Genomic DNA, 21,492 nt, shown 5'->3' with positions numbered 1-21,492 from the left:
TCATTAACGCTGAGGTTAGTACCGTTCTGAATTTTAGGGAGCTCCCTTGGCGTATTCAATGTTTTTCTTTCCTAATCGAGCTCGGGCGGGAGACTTCACGTACTCGAAACGAGCTTATCCCGATCGATTGTTTATTGCGTAGATGAGAGATTGGAACTTCGCAGATTTAGAGGGAGTCATGACACCCCATACACATTGCAGTCGAACTACTGAATCGGCACAATGCCTATGATCATTTTTTATGCAGCCTGACATCGTAGCCACCAATTTCTATCATACTCATGCACCTGCACTAATGCACCTGCGCCGACAAACCTCTGGTCCTTCGCCGGAACGTCACCAACACATGCACAGAAAAAGGCACATTTGAGGTAAGTAAAAGGTAGATTACATTCACTGACATCATTCAAACCCGACGGCCTCATGTTTCAAATAACAATTATCACCAAGCCAAAATATGAAAAACGCGTCGCAAAACGTCCAGAAGACAGAACATCATCTAGGTATGCTTTGCAAAACACAATTATCGTGCATCAGTAGTGGGTCTTTTGATCGTCTTGACATCCCTGAGGCGATGCAACCGTCTTCTGCAGGCCTCGCTCCATCGCCATGTGAAAAGAAAAATGAGGTAGCCCAATTTATCAAAAGATCTAGTCATCTCCTTTATTTAACAGGCAGACGAAACCACTGGCTGTGGCAGATTTTCAGAGCATTCATTCAACAGCCAAATGCCGTCATCACCTGCCCTTCACGCCTTTTTCTTATCCTCAATCTGGCAAAGATGGACCTGTTGAGGAAGGAGATTATATCTAATATTCAAGTCATCGAAAATTCTTTTTAATTCCATGACTAGTTCAGTCCTCCGCCTGCCCTTCTCTGCATAATCTTGGAAGTTCATCGTGTGATTGACATAGAGCCCCATCTTAATCTTGTTCACGTTCTCGATCTCACTCACAATCAAGTTGTGGTTCGGGTGCCAGTGTTGCGGATTTTCCTCCAAGTACCTGACCAAGAAGGCTAGTCATTAGAGAAAATAGCTATAAGAAATCTTTCATATGGTCCTGTACAAACAAGTCTCTATATAGGCCATGACATTTGCAATAAGAAATGAAGGAAAACTGAAGCAATTCCATCGACATACTTTTCTATCTTCTCTTTCATTGCTCCAATTCTCTCCAACGGAGTCATAAAATCAATTGAGAACTCCACTTTATCACCCATGTCTGAGCTTCTGTTGTAATTGCTTATAGGTTTTGAAGCCAAAACTGAATTTGGATAGAAGATTTTTTCATTATTGAGCTTCAAGAAGACAGTGTTTAAGATATTCATCTCCTCCACCATCAACTGCCATGAGAAATATGAATTGCTATAAGTCAGACTCTATCTCAACAGAAAAGTGGAAGTGTTTCTCTTTAGAGTTACCTGAACTCCGTCGATAACACAACGATCGCCGACATCAAACGGATGCATAATGAACACAAAGATGATAGCCTCGAATATTGTCTTGCATGTGTTGCCGAAAATGAAAGCTGCCAGAACAAGCTGTGACGAAAGCAGGACTAGTACTTTGGTCGTCGCAATTTCCATCAAAAGAAGCCATATGATGAAGGTAATAACGATCAATATTCCTGTCGCGAGCTTGTTCAATTGCTTTACTGCTGTTTTTGTGTCGGTCAAAGCATGTACCAGCACTTTGCGGCCTTGGTAAACCTTCACCTGAAAAAAATTGTATTTCAAGTTGAAATCTCCTTTCACTTCTCGGCACATACACATTAAAATACAGATCAATGGAACGAAGACAGAGAGTGTGGAACGACAATGTACGTTATCTGCTCTTTACATGAAAAAGCGCAATAGTGAAAAATTACAACGAATTAAACATTAATGCACTGACCACCCAGTTTGTCAAAGATTTTATGTCAATTTTTCGAGTTTCTGCTCCTTCAAGCAACGGGAAGATAAGATCCACCTCTTCTTTGATCATGAACCTCCTAAGATCGTCTTCATCGAAGTACCTGCAAAAAATACAATATGGTTACCAAAAGACAAAACAATCCGTTAATCTACTGAATTCTTTAGTTTCTCACTTGCAACCAGCCTGAGCGACGTTATTGAAAATGTGATATGCAGCCACCATCGCTTCCATCTCGCTCGTTATCTCCTTATCCGCTTGCTCAGCTCCTCCATCATGGATGCTTTCATCTTCATCCAACGTATTTGATAAGGTCGATAGCCCTGAATTTGTCACTGTGTCAATCAACATCTTCATTGTCCAAGCCGAAACCTTTTCTTGCTTCATCCTATATATCTTCCCCATATCAATCACCTTCTTCTCCTTTCCCATTTTACCTTCCTTCATAGTTCTGAAACTAAACTCGTGGGCACTAGGATCTTTCCCCATCCTCTCAGCCTCCTCGATAAGAGGCCGCCCGGATAAGGTTTGCAAAATGTAGTGATGGAAGATCGATTCTTGAATTCGATCAAAGAATGTAGTGACGTGGAAACTCGATGCTAATATCTTCAGCAGTAAAGTCTTTAAGAACCATAGGAATGAACCGATGAGAATGGAGACTAGAGTCCAGGTTATGCAATCCAAAACCTTATTGGCAATCTTCGACCTCCTGATGCCTCGATTGAATAATAGTACCCACGTGAGAAGAACAAAGGCCAACCAAGTGAAAACTTGAGCGCTCTTCTTCAAACCATGAACAAAGTAGAGTACCTTTTTCCGAAGTAAGAATTTCCTCTCAATCAAGAAAACTATGAAACGCATCACCCATTTGGTAACCAACATGCCAGAGAATAGCACCATCACAAGTACACACCACTTCCACATCTGTAAACCCCATAACCTAGATGCTTCCAATTGATCGACTGTTAAACTAGCCACCAGGCACCCGAGAATGAAAAACAACACGGTCCATTCAACCAAAGCCTTGGTCTTTATCCTCTTATGCTTTGCTTTGCTCAATTCAAGAGTGACTTGTTTGTAGATCTCTTCATCATCCTCCTCTCCACCTCCTTCTCCAGCTGGTCCCCAAGATGCCATGAGCGGTGTCTTCGGAGTGGCATCAAAAGGATACAGTTGCTCCCCAAACCTCGACTTCGGTTTTGAGAACACCGACCTGTTGAGACTCCTTTTCCTAACGAAAGATTCGTTAGCAGAGGGAGCTTTAGGGCTGAGACTGGCTACTTCGGGAGATGGGCAGCTCATTCCCGCTGATTTTGCGACACCAGTGCTCAACTCACTGAATGCCTGGCAGGGAGAATCCACCCGGGTTTGTTTTGGAGCGGCAGTTTCCAACTCCTTGGAACCCCTGCCCTCAGTCACAGCTTTTGCACCCCCTTCAGTCGAGATGTTCACAATTACTTCATTTCCATCGACATACCTTTTCTCCGACATGGTGATTTCACTGCCTTTTCGACGCCTTTAGAATCCATTCATGATTCGGGACACGTTCTAAAAGTCCAAAACTATACCGCTCATATGGCTTCAGTTCAACATCAAACTCTGGACAGCACAAGAGTAAACCAAAAGAGAGAATTCAAGTGCAGATCTACTAATACTGAAATGCGTACACAGACAGCAACGGGCCAACACAATATGCATGATAGACTGAGCTCGTGGACTGACTCTAGCACTCGAGTCAGACAAAAAATTTAGTCCTTTCCAACAAATTCAACTTCTAATCAATAATCACCAACTCAGGACATAAAGGAAGAGGTACAGATTATGCAGCAGATGATTCTCGATCAAGAAATGAAATGGTCAAGTGATCTGGTGGGATGCTCATTATGGGTAAAGTTAAAGCTCAGATCAAGAAAACCGCCTACCTTCAACAAGGATTAGCGCGGGCTTGTCAGTGTTCCGTTGAGCTCACTTCCCCAAGAACAAAACAAGGAAGCTAAATCCAAAAGAGACTGCTGAGAAGCATGAATCGCTGCTGAGAGCTGATCCAACTCGGGGAGCGTATTTAAAATGATAGTACATGCCCGGGTTTCTAAGAACAGCGTTGATCATAAAAAGAAAGACAAAGGACTACCGAAATGGTCTGATTTTCTCCTGTGATGGGACAGGCGGCAAGGTGACAAAGCTTGACCTTCTATTCAGTCATTCTTATATATTATTTTTTGTGGAAAAGAGGTTGTAAGGTGCCCAGGAATGTGATGCACGCAGCGAGAGAGAGAGCTCTTTCTCATCATTCCTTTCCATCCGTCTTTGACCGAGAACATCTTTGGAAGTCTGACCGCAGTATGTGTCCGTACAAGAGTGTTTATGTCTACGACCGAGAAAATATCCAGTGACTATGTATCACCACGTCATGGGGCTGACGTGCTCTGAAAGCCAATAAAAATTATGTATCGCGACGCGGCAAGTAAATAAAAATAAAAATAAAAACTGGTTTCTGTCTTTTCTCCAGTCTTCGTCCTCCGTCTACTGCCATCGCCTTCATTTATTCACCAGCAACGTTGTCGGCGCTGCGTCAAAGCGGACCGTTATTGCTGGTCGAACCAGCTACTGTTGATTTACGCATTTCCCGATGAGCCCCGCCGGCCATCCCCTTCTCGGAGATAGTGGGGCTGCGGGGATAAGAGTTGATTAAAAATCCTATCATTTTTTATAAAAAAATTAGTTTTTATTAAAAAAAATTTAGTTCAAATAAAATTTGTATTAAAACTAATCACCAAATGAGAGGTTTGAATTTATTGGATGACTTTTCTATAGCCAATCACATTACTTTTGTGCCAATCTCGCTCGCTAGAGTATATTCAATATTAATCCAAAGGGTCCTCATCTCGGTCATGCTTTATGCATCTCTCATTGCAAGTTTATTCCACAATATCTTTCTAAAAAAATTCTTTGAAAATGTTACATAGTCCAGTTGTTCGTGATGTAACCGTTTGATCATTTCATTGATTTCGTGTTCTAATGGGTCCGGCCACATGTGCCTATTAAATAGGATGCTATGACCTGCAATTCTCTTGCTTAGTATTCCCTTGTGTGATACCATGCCTCGTTAAAGACGATCAAATGTATCGCAAAAAGACAAGTTTACAAAAGATTTTTCTTTTTTCTTTTTCCTTATTGGACTCTCCAATAATCTAGTGTTCCTTTATGAGATAAGGATGGGAGTAGTTGAAAGAAGTCCATCTTATTGTGACCCAGCACAATTTGCTGTGAAGCAAGGCATTCAGCTAAACACCTACGTGGAACAAATTGCATTGGTATTGGATTGAACAACAATAGTAGACGATATAATTTGTTCGAATTTCAAATCGAGATTGAATAACCATTTGTTCCGATTAATCAAATAGTTATTCACAATGCTAAATATAAGCAATATACAAAATGTGAGTAATCACATACATATTTTTCTTGCAAGTCATCGATCGATTTTGAATTTGTTATTGTAGAACCAAGTATGATTAAGAACTTTTTAATAACAATCAATTCCAAGTACCTGACGAGAAAAATCAGAGGAAATGGCCTCAGGAAATCTTTCAAACAGTACTGCAGCAAAAAAGTCTCTTTATGCTTCCCTGCTTCCCTTTTATATTGTGGGAATTTTGGTTTTGTCACTTGCAAAAGTTAATTATGAGAAAAGCATGTGGATGCTGGTCTCGCTGCTTATTTGAGCATCGACAATACAAAATTGTCAGCATGAAACTACTGTTGTGTGATTTAGGGTATGTACTTGCAGTAATGATATGTGAGCCGAGTCGCTCCTGCTTTAATCTTCTTGTCTTTTCCAGAACTTTAGTCTTTCATATGATCATTTTCTTCATTAAGTTAGCTCCTCTAGGGCTGAAGGGGACGAATCTGAATGGCTGAAAGTAGAGGGTTCTATTCTTTAGCCATCTCGTGGAATCATTTAGTTTTACCATTGCCTGAATTTATTTTCACTTGATTGGAGAAAGATGCATAGATCGGTGTGCAACTTATTTTGTAGCCGTGAAAAATTCTCTGCTGAATATACTTTTGCACCTGTTAGTCTCCCAACAGGTGTTATTCTATGCATGGATCGTTCGTTGTCCTGTTGTCGGGGCTTATTCTCCCTGCTTTTGAACGACATGGGCTGGCCTCTCTCTCAATGTGATGATGTTATTTTCTCATTGAGTGCTTGTAGTGGGAGTCCTGCACGTTTAAAGGTTGCAAGCTTGGAAACCATCTTCGGATTTTCTTCACGTTGTTGCAATGGGCCAATCTTACTCGGATCATTGTTGGCAACACGCATCATACTTATCAATTGTTTTACTTTGTCTCCCTCTGAGAATCATTTGGGAAGATTCCTTGATGCTTGACTAATAGAAGTAGATTTGCCGGTTTTTGCGTAGGGCTTGCTATGGTGTTCTGCGATTTGTGATGGAGAGGTGCCAAGGGATGTGAGGTTTGTTTTATGAAAAAAACGATCATGTTATCTAATAGTTGCGTAATTCTTGTTCTAACAGGAGAGAAGGGGAGAAGGATTCGGGAACTGACTTCTGTTGTCCAGAAACGCTTCAAGTTCCCCGAAAATGGTGCGGAGTTATATGCCGAGAAAGTTAACAACAGGGGCCTCTGTGCCATTGCTCAGGCGGAGTCTCTGCGGTACAAGCTCCTGGGAGGCCTGGCTGTTCGGAGGTACATGACGCAGCTCTAAATGGCACACAGCATATATGATTGCTAAAAATTAATCATCACCTTCTTTTTCTTTGTGCTGACTACACTTACATTTGCCCTTAGTTTTTTGAAGTAGATATTCTGCTTAATTTTAGTCAGTTTGAGAGAACTATCCTGGGAACTTCCCATTTTCCTTTTTCCCTTTTATTTTGTGGGAATTTTGGTTTTGTCACTTGCAAAAGTTAATTATGAGAAAAGCATGTGGATGCTGGTCTCGCTGCTTATTTGAGCATCGACAATACAAAATTGTCAGCATGAAACTACTGTTGTGATTTAGGGTATGTACCTGCAGTAATGATATGTGAGCCTAGTCGCTCCTGCTTTAATCTTCTTGTCTTTTCCAGAACTTTAGTCTTTCATATGATCATTTTCTCCATTAAGTTAGCTCCTCTGGGGCTGAAGGGGACGAATCTGAATGGCTGAAAGTAGAGGGTTCTTTTCTTTAGCCATCTCGTGGAATCATTTAGTTTTACCATTGCCTGAATTTATTTTTTCACTTGATTGGAGAAAGATGCTCGGATCGAGGTGCAACTTATTTTGTAGCTGTGAAAAATTCTCTGCTGCATATACTTCCGCATCTGTTAGTCTCCCCACAGGTGTTATTCTATGCATGGATTGTTTGTTGTCCAGTTGTCAGGGGCCGATTCTCCCTGCTTTTGAATGACGTGGACTGGCTTCTCTCTCAATATGACGTTGTTATTTTCTTATTGAGTGCCTGTAGTGGGAGTCTCATACATTTAAAGGTTTTAATGCTTGGAAACCATCTTCAGATTTTCTTCACATTGTTGCGATGGGCCAATCTTACTCGGACATTGTTGGCAACACCCATGATGCTTATCCATTGTTTTACTTTGTCTCCCTCTGAGAATCATTTGAGAAGATTCCTTGATGCTTGACTAATTATTGAGAATTAAATTTGCTGGTTTGTGCAGGGCTTGCTATGGTGTTCTGCGATTTGTGATGGAGAGTGGTGCCAAGGGATGTGAGGTATGTTAAATGATGAAAATGGTCATGTTATCTAATGGTTTTGCAACCCCCCCAACCCCCAACAAAAAAAAAACCACCATTTTCTTGGTAATAAAGCTTCAGGTAGTTCTGAGATTTGGGCGCTTGTGCAGGTCGTTGTGAGTGGGAAGCTACGTGCTCAGCGAGCTAAATCGATGAAGTTTAAGGATGGGTACATGATATCCTCTGGACAACCTGTCAACGAGTATATCGACTCTGCCGTGAGGCATGTTCTTCTAAGACAGGTGAGATGTCCTTCAAAACACACCACACCCTTCCCCACCTTTTTCTTAAGAATCATGTGCAAGTTGGTAATTGCTCCATCTGGTCAAGGCTAACACCTGGTGAAATCTTTTTCCTTTTTCTCATGAATCAATTAGGGCGGGCTTGGCATCAAAGTCAAGATCATGCTTGACTGGGATCCCAAGGGCAAACAAGGACCAATGACTCCATTGCCTGATCTGGTGACTATTCATCCCCCGAAGGAAGAAGAGGAATATATTCCACCGGTGCTGACCGCCAACATCGAGATTCCAGTTGCTTAATCAACAGTCCTGATCGTGTTATTACCTCAGCATGATGTTTTGTCCTTACAGTACTGTATGCCTCATTGTAACTTTCTTATAGCTTGCGCTACTGCTTACTTCTCCTAGATTATGCTACAAATTTTGGTGGAGATTTCTGCTTTACATAATTTGGCTAGAAGATGTTTTCAGTATCGTCCAAAATAATGCAGAGTAAACTAGTAAGTAGTACTGGCCCTTGTTGATGACAGAATTCCAAACCATCGTTAGCTTATAATTCACTGGGGAGGCTTGCAGTAGCAAATCTTGGATTCCTAAAAGAGAAGAAGATTTTTCAAAACCTTGGAACTTGCAAAATGACACCGAGAAGAAAGAAACATGATTCTGTTGTGTACATGCCTCTGTTATACGCAACCATGTTGTCATTAATGTTGAGGTTTGTACCTTTCTGAATGTTAAACACCTCTCTTGGCATATTCAATGTTTTTATTTCCCCTTATTCAGAGCTTGGATGGGGTACTTCACATATTTGAAACGAGTTGATCGGAATTTGATTGCATATCTCATAGAAGAGAGCTTGGAACTTCACAGATGTACATAGATGGTACTCATGCCATGCGCCTGCTTCAGTCGAACTACTAAATCGGCATGATGCCTATATCATTGGATAATGCAGCCTAACATCATAACCTCCAATTTCTATCACAAGCACTTGCTGCAATGCACGTGCACGGACAAACAGGGTCTTTAGCTGGAAGCTAAACTTTTCCGAACACATGCATACGCAAGGGCACATCTGAGCGTGCATTCTTGGGCAAACACATGATATGCATTCATTCCATCGCAGCACGTGATAGATAAAAGGTACATTACATTCGCTGACATCGTTCTTAGCTGCCAGCCTCAATGTTTCAAAGGCTAACGGCGACTGAGTCACCAAGCCAAAATATCTCACATGCCCAAGGCAATGCGACTGTCTTCTATTGACCTCGCTCCGTTATTACATGAAAGGAACAATTACATAAGTCCAGTCTATCAAAGACCTAGTCATCTCATTTACCAGAAAGCGGACTGAAGATTTTGCCAGACTGTCGGAGATTTCAACGGCCAAATGCAATCATCGCCTGCCCTTCATGCCTCTTTCTTATCCTCACTCTGCAACGGATGGACCTCTCGAGGAAGGAGATCATATCTAATATTCAAGTCGTCAAATATTCTTTTTAACTCGAGGAGTAGTTCAGTCCTCCGCCTGTTCTTCTCTACATAGTGTTGGAAGTTCAACGTGTGATTGACGTAGAGCCCCATCTTAATCTTGTTCAGATTCTCGATTTCACTCACAAACACGTCGTGGTTCAGGTGCCAGTGTAGCGGATTTTTCTCCAAGTACCTGACAAGAATAATTAGAAGAAATGGCTTTAGGAAATCTTTTATACGGTCTTGCAGCAAAAAAGAGTCAAATCGCCATTCCATTTGCAACAAGAAAAGAAGGAAATTGTAGCGACTCCATCCACTTACTTTTTTATTCTCTCTTTCATTGCTCCGATTTTTTCCAATGGGGTCATAAATTCAATCGAGAACTCCACTTTGTCACGCCCGTCTAGACTTCTGCGGTAATTGATTATAGGTTTCGTAGCCAAAACCGAATTCGGATAGTTGATTAGCTCATTATCGAGCGTCAAGAAGACAGTGCTCAAGATGTTTATCTTCTCCACCATCAACTGTCATGAGAGATGAATTGCTGTAAGTTGGACTCATCTCGGCATAAAAGTGGAATGGGTTTTGTGGGAGTTACCTGAACACCATCAATAAGACAACAATCGCCAACATCAAATGGATGCCTAACAAATACGAAGATGATTCCCTCAAACATTGCCTTGCATGTGTTGCCGAAAATGAAAGCTGCCATGACAAGCTGGGACGAAAGCAGGAGTAGGACTTTGGTCGTAGCAATTTCCATCAAAAGAAGCCATATGATGATGGTAATAATGATCAATATTCCCATTACAAGATTGTTCAATTGCCTTACTGCTGTTTTCGTGTCGGCTAAAGCATACACCAGCGCTTTATGGCTGTGATAAACCTTCACCTGCAAAAGGATTATATCTGACGGTGAAATCTCCTTTCACTTCTGGGCAAATTCACATTAAAATACAGATCACTGGAATGAAGACGAAGAGTGCGGAGCGACGATGCATGTTAATTGCTCGACATGAAAATGGGCAATAGAAAAAAATTATAATGAATTAAACATTAATGCACTGACCACCCAGTTTGTCAAAGATTTTCTGTCAATTTTTCCGTCTTCTGCTCCTTCAAGCAATGGGAAGATAAGATCCACCTCTTCCTTTATCATGAACCTCCTAAGATCGTCTTCATCGAAGTACCTGCAAAAAATACAATAAGGTTACCGAAAGTCCAAACAATCCATTAATCTGCTGAATTCTTTCGTTTCTCACTTGCAATTCGGCTGAGCGACATTATTGAAAATGTGATACGCAGCGGCCATCGCTTCCCTCTCATTTGTTATCTCCTTATGCGCTTGCTCAACTCCTCCATAATCTATGCTTTCATCCAACGTATTTGATAAGGTCGATAGCCCCGAAAATTTCACCGCATCAATCAACATCTTCATTGTCCAAGCCGAAATCTTTTCTTTCTTTATCCTATATATCTTCCCCATATCAATCACCTTCTTTTCCTTTCTCATTTTACCTTTCACCAGAAATCTGAAACTAAACTCGTGGGCACTAGGATCTTTCACTATCCTCTCAGCCTCCTCAATAAGAGGCGGCCCGGATAAGGTTTGCAAAATGTAGTGATGGAAGATCGATTCTTGAGTTCGATCCAGAAATACAGAGAGGTGGAAACGCAATGCTAATATCTTCAGCAGTAAAGTCTTGAAGAACCATAGGAATGAACCGATAAGAATTGAGGCTAGAGTCCAGGTTATGTAATCCATAACCTCATCGGCAATCTTCGACCTCTTGACGCCTCGATTGAATAACAGTACCCACGTGAGAAGAACAAAGGCCAACCAAGTGAAAACTTGAACGCTCTTCTTCAAACCATGAACGAAGTAGAGTACCTTTTTCCAAAGTAAAAATTTCCTCTCAATCAAGAAAACTATGAAATGCATCACCCAATTGGTAACCAACATGCCAGAGAATAGCACCACCGCAAGTACACACCACTTCCACATCTCTAAACCCCATAGCTTACATGCTTCCAATTGATCGACCGTTAAACTAGCCACCAAGCACCCGAGAATGAGAAAAAACACGGTCCATTCCACCAAAGTCTTGGTCTTTATCCTCTTATGCTTTGCTTGGCTCAATTCAAGAGTAACTTGTTTGTAGAACTCTTTATCATCCTCCCCTCCACCTCCTCCTACTGTTGATCCCGGAGATGCCATGAGTGGTGTCTTCTGAAAGACTGGAACATTCCTGGTCGAACTTGTTGATCTGTTATTGGGTGATGCCCAATTAAATGAGCCTCTGAAAGGAGAGTGCCCACCAACTTGTTCTTGCAACAGTGCATTGGGCTCTTCTTCAAACATAGTGGTATCAAAAAGATACAGTTGCTCCCCAAACCTCGACTTCGGTTTTGAGAACACCAACCTGTTGAGACTCCTTTTCCTAACGAGAGATTCATTAGCATTGGGAGCTTTAGGGCTGAGACTCGCTATTTCGGGAGACGGGCATGATTCAGTGAATGCCTTGCAGGGAGAATCCAGCCGGGTTTGCTTCGGAGCAGCAGTTTCCAACTCCTCAGAACCCCTGTCCTCAGTAACAGCTTTTGCATCCCCTTCAGTCGAGACGTTCACAATTACTTCATTTCCATCGACTTTCCTTTTCTCCAACATGGTGATTTCGCCGCCTTTTTGACGTTCTCCTTTAGAATCCATTCATGATCCGGGACAAGTTCTAAAGGTTTAAAACTATACCGCTCATAAGGCTTCAGCTCAACATCAAACTCTGGACAGCACAAGAGAAAACCAAAAGAGAGAATTCAAGCGTAGATCTACCATACTGAATTACGTACACACAGACAGCAATAGGCCAACACAATATGCATGATAGACTGAGGTCGTGGACTGACTCTAGCACTCGAGTCAGACAAAAAGTTTAGTCCTTTCAAACAAATTCAACTTCTAATCATAAATCACCAACTCAGGACATAAAGGAAGAGGTACAGATTATGCAGCAGATAATTCTGGATCAAGAAATGAAATGAAATGGTCAAGTGATTTGGTGGGATGCTCATTATGGGTAAAGTTAAAACCGAGATCAAGAAAACCGGGTACCTTTAACAAGGATTAGCGCGGGCTTGTCAGTGTTCCGTTGAGCTCACTTCCACTAGAACAAAACAAGGAAGCTAAGGGTGTGTTTGTTTATTTCTGTTTCTAATTCCCGGAACACAAATTTTTGTTCTTTTTTTGGGGAATAGAAAAAGAACAGAAATGCATTTATTTATACTTTTGTTTCTAGGAACCAAAAATCTATTTTTTTTTCCTGAAAATAGATTTGAAATAAAAACAAGAAGTAAAAAAAAATAAACTTGTTCCTTATTTTCGGAACACTTCTGAAAAACATTTTTTTTCTCTTCATTTTTCTTATTCTTTTTTCTCTCTTTTCTTCCTCTTCTTCCTTTTGCTAGTCACCGACCTTGGCCATGGCTGGCACTGGCAACTGGCCAGATGAGGGCTGGCAACCTCGCCGAAGCATCGCCAGCCCTCAGAGAGGCTGAGCCACAGCGAGACTCGGCCTCGCCAAGCCACCTCCCAGACGGCGTTGCCTAGCGGTGGCCCAGCGAGGCCGAGCCTCCCTGGTAGCTGGGCAAGCTCAGCCTCGTCAAATCTAGGCGAGGTCGGCCTAGGCAAGGCCAAGCCTCGCGCGGCCACGGCAAGGCTCGGCCTCCCTAGCCAACACGAGGCCGGGCCTCGCCTGGGCCAGGCTGGCCTCCGGCGAGCTCGCCGGCACTGCTTTTGCGACTATGGTGCTCGATTCAGTTGATGCCTGGCGGGGGGGAATCCACCCTGTTTTGTTTCGGGGTGGCAGTTCCCACTTCCTTGGAAGACGAACCTTTTAGGCTATGGCCCTCAGTCATCGCTTCCGCATCCCCTTCAGTCGAGATGGTCACAATTACGATCAATTAAATGCCATAGGTAAACCGGTAGATGACATAACAAAACTGTTTGGCATTTTGGAAGGCTTGGGGTCCGAGTATGAGAGCTTTAAAACAACAATTTATTATTTAAAGCCTCAACCGGAATATGATGAAGTCATCTCTCATCTAGAGAGGTTTGAATCAAGGCTGCAAAACTATTCCTCAAGTCAGTTCAGTCCAAATCTAGCCTATTTTGGTCAAAGGAAGACTGAAGCTATACACAAAGAGAGTTTAATAGAAACTTTTTACAGCAAAATAACAATCTTGGAAATTCAAGGGGTTATAGTCGTGGAGGAATAAGTATTGGAAGAGGAAGACCATTCAAGAGATACAGAAATTTTGGAAGTCTTGGAAGAAATATGAATTACGAACTAATAATTCGAGCTATGAACAGGAAGTCAACATCTTAACCAAAGCTAATATTCCCTCTACCTTGAGTTCGGTCGGGGTTCGGACCATATAATGGTTCGGCTCGAGGTATACGAAGCCAAGATTTATCCACCATCAAATTTAACTTTTCATAAAGATGTGCGAGATGGAAAAAGCAACAACAAACACTCGACCGGGAATGCCGGATCTGCAGAAAACCAGGTCACGATGCATTGCTTTGTTGGTATAGATTTGATAATTCTTACCAAGCTGAAGAAATACCAACAGCTCTATCGGACTCCACATTGAGGAAGCTAATGGAAATGAATGGTATCCCGATCTTTGGAGCAATTGTTCACATTTCGGCAAATGCTGGTATTCTCCAAAACTTCTTTAAGAATGCTGGTACTGATACAGTAATGATTGGCAACGGTTCATGTTTACCTGTGAAATATATTGGGAATACAACGTTAACTACTGCTACTTCTACCTTGCCTCTAAAGGATGTGTTAATTGTTCCAGCAATTAAGAAAAATCTTCTTTCAATCTCTAGACTAACCAATGATTATCCCCGTTCCTTTGTCTTTGATAAAATTGGGGTGTACATAAAGGACAGCACCACCAACATAACCAAAATGCTAGGGAAGAAGGAGAAAGGACTATACAGAATTGATCCTTGTGCTGCAGAGGTGTTCTTTACTCAAAGACAAAAGATCACAGGAGAAAACATATGGCATCAAAGGCTAGCTCATACAAATCAGAATGTTCTGAAGCATCTGAAGAATCAAAAGTTAATCCAGTGTCATACAGAATCACAATCTATATGTAGAAGTTGTCAGCTCGCTAAGAACACAGCTCTACCCTTTCCTATGTCAAGATCTGTAGCGAATAAACCTCTAGAACAAGTCCATTGTGACATGCGGGGACCTTCTCCCCAACTCTTATCGAATTTCAAGTATTATGTGATCTTTGTTGATAACTTTTCTCGGTTCATTTGGATATATCCATTGAAACTAAAATCGACTTCTATGATATCTTTCTTATGTTTCTGAAGTTAGTAGAAAACCAGCACAATTGTAAAATCAAGAGGTTTCAATGCGATGGTGGGGGAGAGTTTGTCAGTCACAAGTTTAAAACTCACCTACAGAGTTGTGGCATCCAACAGCTTATCTTCTGTCCATATACACCCGAACAGAATGGAATACCTGAGAGAAAACATCGACATATAGTTGAGCTTGGTCTCGGCTACGCTATATCATGCAAAAATCCCATTAAAATTTTGGGTTGATGCATTTATGACAGCAAACTATACTGTCAATATACTTCCTACTCCACAGTTAAGGATGCAATCTCCCTTTCTCAAGCTATATAAGTATAAGCCAAGATATGATCATCTCAGAGTATTCGGGTGTGCCTGCTATCCCTGCCTTCGACCCTATGCACAACACAAGCTGGATCAACGATCACTTACCTGTGTGTTTCTCGGATACAGTACTCATCATAAAGGATACCGATGTTTGGTACCTACTACTGGTCATGTGTACATCAGTCGACATGTAATTTTTGATGAGAAGTTCTTCCCTTTCTCTAAAAAGCTGGCAACACAGTCCTCAACATATACACAACTGTATAAACTATGGACAGAAGAAGAGAAATTCTTACAAGCTCCAAGTATAGAGCCTATCAATACTTCATCATCTCATCAAACAAAGTATGTTCCGCCGAGCAAGTTTTTTGCGGAACATGGAGATCCTATCTCTACAAGCGTATCATCGATGATCAAGCTCCATCTCCTATTCAAAGTATTTCTCCACAAGAGAACATATCGGAACCACCACGATGATAGTAACAGCTATCGAACAAACACAGTCTATCCATCCTGTGCAAGGTACACAACCTACTCATCACATGCAAACCAAAGCTAAATCTGGTATAATTAAAGCCAACCCTCGATATGCATGTCTTGCTCAATACCAAGTTCCTTCAGAACCAAAATTATTAAAATCTGCTCTAGCAGATCCAGGATGGTATAAGGCAATGCAAGAAGAAATGAATGCCTTACACCAAAATCAAAGTTGGTTATTGGTTCCTCGTACTAATAACATGAATGTTATTGGTTACAAATGGGTGTTCAAGACTAAACTTCATCAGGAAGAAGGAATCGACTTCACAGAAACCTCTAGTCCTGTGATAAAACATGCAACTGTTAGACTTGTTCTCTCTGTAGCAATGGTACAACACTGGTCTATACACCAACTTGATGTCAAGAATGCCTTCTTACATGGCATCTTGAATGAAACCGTGTACATGGAACAACCTCTTGGTTTTGTTCATCCTGAGGTATTCTCAATATGTTTATGCGCTTCAAAAGTCACTCTATGGACTGCGCCAAGTACCACGTGCACGGGTATGATAAATTCAGCAATTTCCTACTTGAGATTGGATTTTTCTGCGGTTCAAGCGACCCATCTCTGTTCATACTTCATCAAGAACAAAGAGACAATATTGCTACTTCTATATGTAGACGATATAATCCTCACTTTGGTAGCTCAGAATCATTGCTACGAGACTCTTATTCATTCACTCGTGTTCAATTCCATATGAAAGATCTTGGTCTTCATTTCCATTGAAATCCCTTTTCTCCGACATGGTGATTTCGCCGCCTGTTAGACCTTCTCCTTTATAATCCATTCACGATTCAAGACACAGTTCCTAGAGTTCAAAACTCTACCGCTTACAAGGCTTCTTTTCAGGTCGAAACTCTGGACAGCACGAGAGTAAACCAAAAGATAGAATTGGAGTGCAGATCTACTTATACTGAAATGCGTACACACAGACAGCAACAGGCCAACACAACATGCATGATAAGACAGCCCGTGGACTGACTCTAGTACTCGAGCTAGACAAAAAGTTTTGCCCTTTCCAACAAATTTCATCCCTAGTCACTCAAAACCAACTCAGGACACATAAAGTAAGTGGGGCAGATTATGCAGCAGACGACGACTCTGGATCAAGAAACTAAACGGTCAGGTGATCTGGTGGGATGCTCAAAATGGGGTAAAGTTGAAACTGAAAAGCGAAAAGGAAATCGAGAAAACCGTGTACCTTAACCAAGAGTAGCGTGGGCCTGTCAGTGTGCCGTTAAGCTCGCTTCCCCAAGAACAAAGCAAGAAAGCCAAGACCCAAAAAGACTTTTAGGAGCATTTATGGTTGCCGAGAAGCCCATCCAATCCAAGGGACACAAAATCCTCGTACTTTGTTAATCAAGATTTTGTTTAGGCGGTGCTGGAACTCGTGGAGCGTATTTAAAATGATAATCCATGCACGGCTTTCTAAGAACAGCGTTGACAGTTATAAGAAAAACAAAGAAAATCCACGCATGCCGATTCTCACGCTCTTCCTTCTCTATGTAACTGCGTTGTTGATTGAGATTTTGTTCTAATTTTAACTGATTAAGAGGTATCCACGACTTGCTTAGCAGTTTCGACACAGAAGCACATTTATCATTTTTTTGTGTATAAAATTTTAATAATTCCAATAATTGCAATTAGAAACAAAACGCAAGCACAAAGGCCCAATAAAGCCATGTCTTGTCGGAACTGCTAATTCTTCCCTTCCTTGTCATTCTTCTCGAGATTTTCAGACACAGGTGTTTCCATCAAAGTATAAAAATGTCGAAAGAGTTTCAGTCAGCACGCTATGTGTGAATAATTGAATTTCCACAATATTGATTCCGTGTAGTGTGATGTCAATCAATGTATTAAAATGTGTGTTTATATATCACCTTATATATATAAAATTAATTCATCAAATATTCATGGGACTTTTGTTAACAAGGTCTATTTAAAGAACAGTATACAAAATGAAAGAAAAGGGGGGAGAAAATGTAAGAAACTACTTTCTTTGTATAAGGTGATTGGGGTGAGTCTTCCAGGTTCCACACATGTTTCTTTTGGAACTTGAAACCTACTAATTGAAACATGTTTCTTATTTTTGAAATTTAGAACTGGAACCTATTTTGTATACCCTAGAAACTAGAACAGGTTTGTTCTAAGCTTTACCTAAGTTACACATGTATTATTAATTGAATAATTGTAACAAATCATTATTTTTAATGATCACCACTTGTTATTACAATCAACTAACTACAACCTATATTTAGACATACAAAGAAAATGAAACATTAATAAAGTAAATCTTAATCATAAAATGGAAACTTGGGCTAGTGATTTCAAATTATATACTCATCATCGGACGTCACGGAATATTGTAGGATCACAAAGACTTAGACCAAGAAAAATGCAACAACTTATTTCAAGTTCCACATTCCACCTGCCTAGAATATGGAAACTAGCCGTTGAAACGAGTTTTCTAATTTTTGAACCTAAAACCTACTATTCATACCTTGAAACCTGGAGCCAGACCGGTGAAAATCTAAAGTCATGGTCAAATCTATTCTCAGGAACAAATTTACTCCCGGGAATAAAAAAGTTACCCAATGAACAAAATAATAGAATTATGTATTATTTGGCACATTACTAAAGAGGCTCTTAGAACGCATATGGTTCTTATTTTGTTCTTGAAAATAATTTTTGCTCAAAAATAGTTATTCTTGATTCTATTTTATAGACGAGTTTCTGAGCATTTGAAGGTATTTAATAATTACATAAAATTTCTAGAATAAAAATGTGTTTGGTATGAAAATTAATTTTTTTTTTGTTACTTAGAATTTCTTTTAATTTTTTAAATAATCTCGCTCTCTTTCTTCTCGCGCCCTTTTTTTTACCGCCTTTTACTTATTCTTCTTTCTCTAGTTGGTCGCCTGCCCTGAGGAAGCTTGGTTGGCATGAGCCTCGCGGTGGCTATGCAAGCTTGACCTTGCCAAATTTGGGTGAGGTCAAGCTTTGCCCAGCCACGTCAAAGCTTGGGCTGATGAGGCTCCGGCATGGTCATCAACCATTGTCAAGGCCGACGATCGGTTAGGGGAAGAAGAAGAAAAAGAAAATAAATAGAAAAGAAAGAAAAAAGAAAAGTGCTTGATTTTGGAGTTGTTCCTGAGAACAAAGAAGTAACTTTTTTTTTTTTTTTTTTATTTTGTTCTAAATCTATTCTCGACAACAAAAAATTATCAAATGGATTTCTATTCTTTTTTTGTTTCATGGAATAAAATAATAGAATTATTTATTGTTTGGTCGGTTATAATATAGGGCTTTAGTTTTAAGTGTGGGTTTCAACTCTTGAGCTTTGTAAATAGATAGAGTAAAAGTCTGAGAGTGAGTTAGAATTAGAATAGGACAACCCTTCAAAAAAAAAAAAAAAAAAGTCACCTCGGCCTACCCACCCATGATGCAGTGCCTCTTTAGTTTTGCATGGTGAGGATGACTTCACTTTATTTGAGTGGAGCCTTCTCGATATTATTATGCCTTCTTCTATTTGGTATTTGATACTTTGTATTTTTCAATATTGCTAAGAGGGGAAATAATGAACAACAGAGTTCATCTGCCTTTAAGATCTGTTTTTTTTTTCCTTCGCAAAAGTATGAATCTTCGTGGTCGGCCCAGTTATTCGGATGTAACTGGTCCATGATTTGTAGCGGGTTTCATGAACTTTTGTGTAGCCAAATCTCTGCGTCTATGCCTTTGAAATATTCAAAAGGCGAAAAAAGGGAAAATGGAGGACGGATAATCGATGGGAAAAGCATAATGTGTTGCTTTCCTAGTGCGATTTAAGCCTTTAAATTAGTTTTTTTTTTTGACCTTTTGTAAGTATTGAAAAGACGAAAGGAAAAAAAGGGAAATGAAAGATAGATAATTGCGGGAAAGGCGCATCAAAATGCAAAAGTAGTGCTACTTTTTGCTTTCGTAGTGCGACTTGAGCCTTTCAAATAGACATGGTTACTCTATCGGCCTTTTGTAAAAGAAGTCAATGAAGTTCTCGTGGCAAATACCTGCACTACGTTGGAAATAATCCAAACGGCACCCTAATAAGATGCCCCTAGGAAAAATCGGGAAACTTTCATAAGGAAGACCTTAATTGCACTTGTTTCAAGGACTTTGAGGTCTTAATTATAAAGACCAAAAGACTCTGTGATCTATCGAATTCCTTCAATAAGGCTTACCTAGATTTTCCTAATCATTAATGATTTTCAATGGGCGTGAATGCTCAAAATTGATCAATTAATTTCTCTAACAAAATCTTGGGGAAATGTGTCATAAAAATCATAAACCTATTGTATTGGTGCCAAGTTCATGTCAAATTTTTCAATGGTGCATGGTGCCAATTTAATACTAGACTTTGATTTTGTGCTAATTCAGTGTCAAACTTATGATTTGGTGCCAATTAAGACTTCTTGGCTAATTTTGGTCAGCTTGAACGCTAGTTGGCTTATGAGGCATGACTAATGCTAACATAGATAAATTTTAATAATATTTTAATCTTTTTTGAATTTACTTATTTATTATTTTAATTTTTTTCTTTTTTTTCTTGCCCTATCTTCCTCCTCTAGTCGGTCGTCAGATCGGTGACCGCCTAGAGGCGAGGGTTGTCAAGGTCCCTCACTAGCCAATGGCGAGGCTTGCCTCGCTAGAGGCCGCGAGGTTGTAGCCTTTGACCTAGCGGCCTCTAGTGAGGGCTCGAGCCTCGGTAATGGCTAGGCAAGGCTTGACTAACACTAGATCCGATGAGGGACCTCGCCTACCTTCGCCCCTTGCTGGTTGCCAGTAGGAAGAAGATAGGAAGGAAAAGAAGGAAAAAATCTTTAAAATATTAAAATATTATCAAAAGTTATCCACATTAGCATCGGTCATACCACGTAAGTTGACAAGTGTCCATGCCAACTGTATCACGTAAGCCGACTGGCGTTTTACATTAGCAAAATCCAGCTATAATTAACCGAAAGGATTGAATTGACACCAAATCAAAGGTTTGGGAATAAATTAATATAATTAAAAATGTTTAGAAATAAAATTAGCACCAATGTAATTTGTTTAAAAATTTTAGGCACTTTTCTAAAAAAATTTGTGTCTACTCAAGATCACCTCCTCTTTTCTTTGCTAAAAGCATGCTAAAGATGTCTCAATTGCAATGTTGACAATGCTAGGAAATGTGTAAAGCAACGAAATATTCATCCCTCTTACACATAACTCAAAAATGCACCATGTTATGTTGCGACCTACCTTTTAGGGGAGGGAGTAAGTTTAGGGGTATTGCCTAAAAGATGGGCTTATGGCCCTTGATTAGGTACGAGCTCTCCTAAGCCCATACCCCGCGTGACATTGAGATATTTTTTATGAATTTTGCATAAAATGAGTCGCCATTAGCCTATTGTAGTCAGCTAGAAACCAAGTGAGGTATGGGAGTGTACCTCACTTCCTACGCAACCAGAAAATTTAGGGTCGGGAACTTGATTATACTAATTGACCAATTAGTATCATTTCGGTACCTAATCTTATTCATTTTTAAGAGAAAAGATTTTTGCCAAGTAAATTGAATTGATTTTACACTTATCCACTAACATGTGAGATGATCATACGGATGCACAATTTATTAAAATAACAATCAACAACCAAGGAAAGCATTTAAATAAATTACATGGGAGAGCGAAAATTTAACATCAAAGACAAGATAAGTGTTAATCCTAGCTAAACTAAATAGAAGTCAAAATCATCAACATACCAAAATTGCACAATTAAGGATGGTCGTCTTTAAGGACAACTAAAACCTCTTGAGTAGGAATCTAAATTGAAGGACTTCCATTTTTTAGATGGA

The 21,492-nt window shown here is 40.3% G+C and overlaps 3 protein-coding genes across 3 annotated transcripts; 1 reads left to right on the top strand and 2 right to left on the bottom strand.

The window, feature by feature from the left end:
- Positions 1-372: 372 nt before the first annotated feature.
- Positions 373-4,019, bottom strand: LOC104438982 (mechanosensitive ion channel protein 10). Its single transcript, XM_039310478.1, has 6 exons — positions 3,835-4,019; positions 2,088-3,511; positions 1,895-2,015; positions 1,423-1,716; positions 1,142-1,344; positions 373-1,004 (listed from the first exon to the last, which is right to left on the bottom strand). Exons 2-6 carry the CDS (start codon positions 3,401-3,403, stop codon positions 749-751), a joined length of 2,190 nt encoding a protein of 729 aa, XP_039166412.1. The 5' UTR covers positions 3,404-3,511; positions 3,835-4,019; the 3' UTR covers positions 373-748.
- Positions 4,020-6,379: 2,360 nt separating this feature from the next.
- Positions 6,380-8,435, top strand: LOC120292243 (40S ribosomal protein S3-3-like). The gene is made up of 4 exons (XM_039310479.1): positions 6,380-6,622; positions 7,594-7,648; positions 7,780-7,911; positions 8,047-8,435. The coding sequence occupies exons 1-4, from the start codon at positions 6,399-6,401 to the stop codon at positions 8,209-8,211; spliced, it is 576 nt and encodes a 191-aa protein (XP_039166413.1). The 5' UTR covers positions 6,380-6,398; the 3' UTR covers positions 8,212-8,435.
- A 610-nt stretch (positions 8,436-9,045) lies between these two features.
- LOC104436340 (mechanosensitive ion channel protein 10) lies at positions 9,046-12,158 on the bottom strand. Its single transcript, XM_010049082.3, has 5 exons — positions 10,647-12,158; positions 10,454-10,574; positions 9,983-10,276; positions 9,706-9,908; positions 9,046-9,577 (listed from the first exon to the last, which is right to left on the bottom strand). Exons 1-5 carry the CDS (start codon positions 12,092-12,094, stop codon positions 9,322-9,324), a joined length of 2,322 nt encoding a protein of 773 aa, XP_010047384.2. The 5' UTR covers positions 12,095-12,158; the 3' UTR covers positions 9,046-9,321.
- Positions 12,159-21,492: the final 9,334 nt, after the last annotated feature.

The sequence above is a fragment of the Eucalyptus grandis genome, chromosome 3 (genome assembly GCF_016545825.1).
Source record: "Eucalyptus grandis isolate ANBG69807.140 chromosome 3, ASM1654582v1, whole genome shotgun sequence".
Lineage (NCBI taxonomy): Eukaryota > Viridiplantae > Streptophyta > Magnoliopsida > Myrtales > Myrtaceae > Eucalyptus > Eucalyptus grandis.
This window is presented reverse-complemented; position numbering and strand designations above follow the sequence as displayed.